This window comes from Oncorhynchus nerka, linkage group LG15, assembly GCF_034236695.1.
Source record: "Oncorhynchus nerka isolate Pitt River linkage group LG15, Oner_Uvic_2.0, whole genome shotgun sequence".
NCBI lineage: Eukaryota > Metazoa > Chordata > Actinopteri > Salmoniformes > Salmonidae > Oncorhynchus > Oncorhynchus nerka.
The window spans coordinates 11,046,685-11,054,184 of record NC_088410.1 but is presented as its reverse complement, the minus strand read 5'-3'; the positions used below and the strand labels follow the sequence as shown (position 1 = coordinate 11,054,184).

The 7,500-nt window shown below is 51.1% G+C and overlaps 1 protein-coding gene across 1 annotated transcript in view; it reads left to right on the top strand.

The window, feature by feature from the left end:
• Window positions 1–7,500, top strand: part of LOC115123496 (collagen alpha-1(XI) chain-like) — a 119,323-nt gene that overhangs the window by 2,762 nt on the left and 109,061 nt on the right. Inside the window, 2 exon segments of the mRNA XM_065002191.1 lie at window positions 1,859–1,975; window positions 3,933–4,042. Of these exon segments, the coding sequence (XP_064858263.1) occupies window positions 1,859–1,975; window positions 3,933–4,042 (227 nt within the window).

The window sequence follows — 7,500 nt, the reverse complement described above, 5'->3', positions numbered from 1 at the left end:
TCTGTGTCAGCACCATGTCTGTGTCAGTCAGCACCATGTCTGTGTCAGCACCATGTCTGTGTCAGTCAGCACCATGTCTGTGTCAGTCAGCACCATGTCTGTGTCAGTCAGCACCATGTCTGTGTCAGTCAGCACCATGTCTGTGTCAGTCAGCACCATGTCTGTGTCAGTCAGCACCATGTCTGTGTCAGTCAGCACCATGTCTGTGTCAGTCAGCACCATGTCTGTGTCAGTCAGCACCATGTCTGTGTCAGACAGCACCATGTCTGTGTCAGTCAGCACCATGTCTGTGTCAGTCAGCACCATGTCTGTGTCAGTCAGCACCATGTCTGTGTCAGTCAGCACCATGTCTGTGTCAGTCAGCACCATGTCTGTGTCAGTCAGCACCATGTCTGTGTCAGCACCATGTCTGTGTCAGTCAGCACCATGTCTGTGTCAGTCAGCACCATGTCTGTGTCAGTCAGCACCATGTCTGTGTCAGCACCATGTCTGTGTCAGTCAGCACCATGTCTGTGTCAGTCAGCACCATGTCTGTGTCAGTCAGCACCATGTCTGTGTCAGTCAGCACCATGTCTGTGTCAGTCAGCACCATGTCTGTGTCAGTCAGCACCATGTCTGTGTCAGTCAGCACCATGTCTGTGTCAGACAGCACCATGTCTGTGTCAGCACCATGTCTGTGTCAGTCAGCACCATGTCTGTGTCAGTCAGCACCATGTCTGTGTCAGTCAGCACCATGTCTGTGTCAGCACCATGTCTGTGTCAGTCAGCACCATGTCTGTGTCAGTCAGCACCATGTCTGTGTCAGCACCATGTCTGTGTCAGTCAGCACCATGTCTGTGTCAGTCAGCACCATGTCTGTGTCAGACAGCACCATGTCTGTGTCAGTCAGCACCATGTCTGTGTCAGTCAGCACCATGTCTGTGTCAGTCAGCACCATGTCTGTGTCAGTCAGCACCATGTCTGTGTCAGTCAGCACCATGTCTGTGTCAGTCAGCACCATGTCTGTGTCAGTCAGCACCATGTCTGTGTCAGACAGCACCATGTCTGTGTCAGTCAGCACCATGTCTGTGTCAGTCAGCACCATGTCTGTGTCAGTCAGCACCATGTCTGTGTCAGTCAGCACCATGTCTGTGTCAGTCAGCACCATGTCTGTGTCAGACAGCACCATGTCTGTGTCAGTCAGCACCATGTCTGTGTCAGACAGCACCATGTCTGTGTCAGACAGCACCATGTCTGTGTCAGTCAGCACCATGTCTGTGTCAGCACCATGTCTGTGTCAGACAGCACCATGTCTGTGTCAGTCAGCACCATGTCTGTGTCAGTCAGCACCATGTCTGTGTCAGCACCATGTCTGTGTCAGTCAGCACCATGTCTGTGTCAGTCAGCACCATGTCTGTGTCAGTCAGCACCATGTCTGTGTCAGTCAGCACCATGTCTGTGTCAGCACCATGTCTGTGTCAGACAGCACCATGTCTGTGTCAGCACCATGTCTGTGTCAGACAGCACCATGTCTGTGTCAGCACCATGTCTGTGTCAGACAGCACCATGTCTGTGTCAGCACCATGTCTGTGTCAGACAGCACCATGTCTGTGTCAGCACCATGTCTGTGTCAGACAGCACCATGTCTGTGTCAGCACCATGTCTGTGTCAGCACCATGTCTGTGTCAGCACCATGTCTGTGTCAGCACCATGTCTGTGTCAGTCAGCACCATGTCTGTGTCAGTCAGCATCATGTCTGTGTCAGTCAGCACCATGTCTGTGTCAGTCAGCACCATGTCTGTGTCAGCACCATGTCTGTGTCAGCACCATGTCTGTGTCAGTCAGCACCATGTCTGTGTCAGCACCATGTCTGTGTCAGACAGCACCATGTCTGTGTCAGCACCATGTCTGTGTCAGACAGCACCATGTCTGTGTCAGACAGCACCATGTCTATGTCAGACAGCACCATGTCTGTGTCAGACAGCACCATGTCTGTGTCAGCACCATGTCTGTGTCAGACAGCACCATGTCTGTGTCAGTCAGCACCATGTCTGTGTCAGACAGCACCATGTCTGTGTCAGACAGCACCATGTCTGTGTCAGTCAGCACCATGTCTGTGTCAGCACCATGTCTGTGTCAGACAGCACCATGTCTGTGTCAGCACCATGTCTGTGTCAGTCAGTTCAGGTAGGGTGAATCACCATGACAACGGGAGGTTGGCGTTGGCGTTTCTCTTCAGGTAGGGTGAGTCACCATGACAACGGGAGGATGGCGTTGGCGTTTCTCTTCAGGTAGGGTGAGTCACCATGACAACGGGAGGATGGCGTTGGCGTTTCTCTTCAGGTAGGGTGAGTCACCATGACAATGGGAGGATGGCGTTGGCGTTTCTCTTCAGGTAGGGTGAGTCACCATGACAATGGGAGGATGGTGTTTATCTTCAGGTAGGGTGAGTCACCATGACAATGGGAGGTTGACGTTGGTGTTTCTCTTCAGGTAGGGTGAGTCACCATAACAATGGGAGGATGGTGTTGGGGTTCCTCTTCAGGTAGGGTGAGTCACCATGACAACGGGAGGATGGCGTTGGGGTTCCTCTTCAGGTAGGGTGAGTCTCCATGACAATGGGAGGATGGCGTTGGGGTTCCTCTTCAGGTAGGGTGAGTCTCCATGACAATGGGAGGATGGCGTTGGGGTTCCTCTTCAGGTAGGGTGAGTCACCATGACAACGGGAGGATGGCGTTGGGGTTCCTCTTCAGGTAGGGTGAGTCACCATGTTTTTTCTACTTGCATGAACTCATGCACATGCACACGCACACGCACACTCAAATCAGAACCATGGACAGCCACATCATATTAAGCTTTTGTTGATTGGACTAAATATGTTGTTGGTATCTTTTAGTTGTCACTGTGTTGGACGAAGCAGAGGGGATGTGGTGATGTTGAAGAGGTGCTGGAATAGTGGAGGTTCCTGTTTTCATGTAGTCAACGTGTGTTAAATATGTACGTTGAAAACATAGATGGTTAAAGCACGGTGTGTGTTACTAGTTCCCTTCTTTAGGCGCCCAAATAATCATTTCTAGTTGAGTGAACATATCAGACAATTTGACCAAACACATCATTTTAAGTTGACTGAAACACATGTTTAGTTTCACCACCTAACACTTGGATTGATATTATATACTTAATAATAATTAGTTGAAACAAGAGCTCGTTCCTAACACACACTATGAGCCTTATCTTCAACAGGCACGAGACAACCGTTTGTTAACCGCAACAGCTTCGTTCCCTGCGCGAGACAATCTTCGGGAAGGGAGGGATCAATGGAAGAGAGAGAGAGAGACAGAGAGAGAGAGAGAGAGAGAGACAGAGAGAGAGAGAGAGACAGAGAGAGACAGAGAGAGAGAGAGAGAGAGAGAGAGAGAGAGAGAGAGAGAGAGAGAGGAAAGTTCGAAGTTGGCTGGTTGCAGTGGGTGAAAGAATATAGTTTTTTTTTCAGGAGGAAATGAATATAAGGAATTGCTTGTTATTTCTTTCTCCATCAGAAGGATATGATATCACCAGATAACCAGATAAGAAAGAGAACGAAAAAGAAAGAGGGAAATAAAGTTTAAACGTTTTGATTGATTTGTTTCCCTTAGGTCAAACTGCACCTATTTCTTAACAGAAGTTGACTTCGAACCGGATAACAGTTATCGGGACAAACCAGTTCCAGTCTCTACCGTGTGCGCGCATGATATCATTACCCCATCAACCGGGTCACTGCGCGCTCCCAGACATGGACATGGGTTCTCTCAGCAGCGGATAAGCACACGCGCTGTACCCGCGCAGTCTCGAGCCCCCTAAGCACGGGTGTGTGTGAGCCCCGTGGAGCTAAACGGTGGAGCCGGTACAGGAGGTATCGGAGCCAACCCCACTGGACAATTCCCGGTTTACCGAGAAAGACTTTGAGCAACGAGATGGACCGAATATGGAGCTCAACGCCCGGGGCATCGCCTCCTCCTCCTCCTCCTCCTCCTCTCCCTCTTCTCCATCACTGTTTTTCACGAGGCGACAGCGGCACAGGCAGGTAGGTGATCTCATCAGCGTGTTTATTACCTTTATTAACAAATACATCCCACATAGACTTAGTAACAGCAAGAGCTCTATTGACGGTCCCATAGAGTAGGGCTACTGACACTTTTACTTTTGATTAATACACACACACACACACACACACACACACACACACACACACACACACACACACACACACACACACACACACACACACACACACACACACACACACACCTGGTTTGGGCTTGTTCAGTTGCAGGGCATGCCCCTGGGGTAGGCACATGCTCCATTCCAACCAACTATCCTGCTCATATCCCTGGGGCGTCACCATGACATTACTGGTATTTGCCAACCAACCCGGAGCCTGTAGGTCTACTATAACCTGGTGTTATTGTCAGCACAAATACTGCTGTAAGTTTATAATTTACCTATAACTCAGTTTGGTGAGGAAAATAGGACACCACAGGCCTCTCACCTCTCTCTCTCTCTCTCTCTCTCTCTCTCTCTCTCTCTCTCTCTTTCTCTCTCACCCTTTCTTTCTCTCTCTCTCTCTCTCTCTCTCACCCTCTCTTTCTCTCTCTCTCTCTCTCTCACCCTCTCTTTCTCTCTCTCTCTCTCTCTCTCTCTCTCTCCTCTCTCTCTCTCTCTCTCTCTCAATTCAATTCAATTCAAGGGCTTTATTGGCATGGGAAACATGTGTTAACATTGCCAAAGCAAGTGAGGTAGATATATATATATATATATATATATATATATATCTCTGCAGGATTAATTTGGTGTGAGTTAACAGACCTGTGTCTCAACTTGTCTTCCATACCTGTGACTGTACACTCAACATACAGCTGCTGTACTGTGTGTGTGTGTGTGTGTGTGTGTGTGTGTGTTTCTGCCTCTGCATTGCTTCTCCTCTCCGGGGTTTTCGGTTGGTTTCTGTAAAGCACATTGCTGCTGAGTTTCCTCCTACAGAGACTGATCCTAGTGGGGTTGGAGCAAAAACCTACACAACTTGTGGTTTTCCAGGACCGGAGTTACACAACACCTGCTGTAGGCCCAAACAACCAAGCACACATACACGCACGTACGCACACATGCACGTGCTGTGTCTGTGAAGGCTATCAGCCTGTGACCTGTGAACTCTAACCTTGGTCCTCTTAGGTCAACCCAGGTCAGAGGGTGAACCCTGGAGCGTCTCTCTCACCTGGGGCTGACACACGTGTGCACACATGCGCAAGCGCACACACAGACACACACACACACACACACACACACACACACACACACACACACACACACACACACACACACACACACACACACTTCCACAACCCCCAACCCCCCACACACCTGGTTGTCAGAGCACGACCCTGTGAGTTATGCTCATGGTCAACCTCAAGTGAAGGTCAAGTGTTACGGTTTTACCTGAAGTGGTTGAGTTGTCTGTCTGTCTGTCTGTCTGTCTGTCTGTCTGTCTGTCTGTCTGTCTGTCTGTCTGTCTGTCTGTCTGTCTGTCTGTCTGTCTGTCTGTCTGTCTGTCTGTCTCTCTCTGTCTGTCTCTCTCTGTCTGACTAATCTCTCTCTCTGTCTCTCTCTCACTCTGTCTCTCACTCTGTCTCTCCCTGTTTCTCTCTGTCTCTCTCTCTCTGACTGTCTGTATACAATGTGACAGTGATCTAACTGTACTGTTGACTGACTGATGTCTGTCTCATGTCTCTCCCTCTCAATTCAAATCAAATCAATTCAATTCAAGGGGCTTTATTGGCATGAAACGTGTGTTTACATCTCTGTCTCTCTATTTCTGTCTAACTCATTAAATACGTTGAGTAGTGGTTCAATTGTTTTGTTCACTACAACAAATATTCATGTTTGATCGTTATATATAGTTCAGAATACATCATGCAATTTAGTGTCCAAAAAATAGCTTAAACACAAAACAGTTTAATATTTCAAATTTAAGAGAAGCATATGGTTGATGATGTCACTTTGTTACTTTAAGTGTTGACACTGTCCACCTCTGGGCTAGGGGTCCACCTTCTGGGCTAGTGGTCCACCTCTGGGCTAGGTGGTCCACATCTGGGCTAGGGGGTCCACCTCTGGGCTAGGGGGTCCACCTCTGGGCTAGTGGTCCACCTCTGGGCTAAGGCGTCCACCTCATGGCTCAGGGGTCCACCTCTGGGCTAGGGGGTCCACATCTGGGCTAGGTGGTCCACCTCTGGGCTAGTGGTCCACCTCATGGCTAGGGGGTCCACCTCTGGGCTAGGTGGTCCACTTCTGGGCTAGGTGGTCCACCTCTGGGCTAGTGGTCCACCTCTTGGCTAGGGGGTCCACCTCATGGCTAGGGGGTCCACCTCTTGGCTAGGGGGTCCACCTCTGGGCTAGGGGGTCCACCTCTGGGCTAGGGGGTCCACCTCTGGGCTAGGGGTCCACCTCTGGGCTAGGGGTCCACCTCTTGGCTAGAGGGTCCACCTCATGGCTAGGGGGTCCAGCTGGGCTAGGGGGTCCACCCATGGCTAGGGGGTCCACCTCTGGGCTAGGGGGTCCACCTCTGGGCTAGGGGTCCACCTCTGGGCTAGGTGGTCCACCTCTGGGCAAGGGGTCCACCTCTGGGCTAAGGGGTCCACCTCTGGGCTAGGGGGTCCACCTCTGGGCTAGGGGTCCACCTCTGGGCTAGGGGGTCCACCTCTGGGCTAGGGGTCCACCTCTGGGCTAAGGGGTCCACCTCTGGGCTAGGGGGTCCACTCTGGGCTGGGCCACCTCTGGGCTAGGGGGTCCACCTCTGGGCTAGGGGGGGTCCACCTCTGGGCTAGGGGTCCACCTCTGGGCTAGGGGTCCACCTCTGGGCTAGGGGGTCCACCTCTGGGCTAAGGGGTCCACCTCTGGGCTAAGGGGTCCACCTCTGGGCTAGGGGGTCCACCTCTGGGCTAGGGGGTCCACCTCTGGGCTAAGGGGTCCACCTCTGGGCTAAGGGGTCCACCTCTGGGCTAGGGGGTCCACCTCTGGGCTAGGGGGTCCACCTCTGGGCTAGGGGTCCACCTCTGGGCTAGGGGTCCACCTCTGGGCTAGGGGGTCCATCTCTGGGCTAGGGGGTCCACCTCTGGGTTAGGGGGTCCATCTCTGGGCTAGGGGGTACACCTCTGGGTTAGGAGGTCCATTTGGATTTGAGACATCAACAACAAGTTTGTTGAAACAGGGAGGTATACAAACTTTGCTTCGAGAGCCTAACTGATTACACATGATCTACATTTTAACAGTTTATAGACATTCCATGTGTACATCTGGTGGGTTGAACGAAGGACGTAGTTGGCTATTCTAGATGGCTGAGACTGTCACTATTGGCTTCTCCCTTTCATCTATTTGGCTGGGGAGAGCCAATAGTATCACTCGTCTTGAGGATGTCAGCGATTGGTCTGATGATAATGATGTCATATTGCTGAGTCTCATATTTAATGATACTTCCTGGGGCCAAAACTG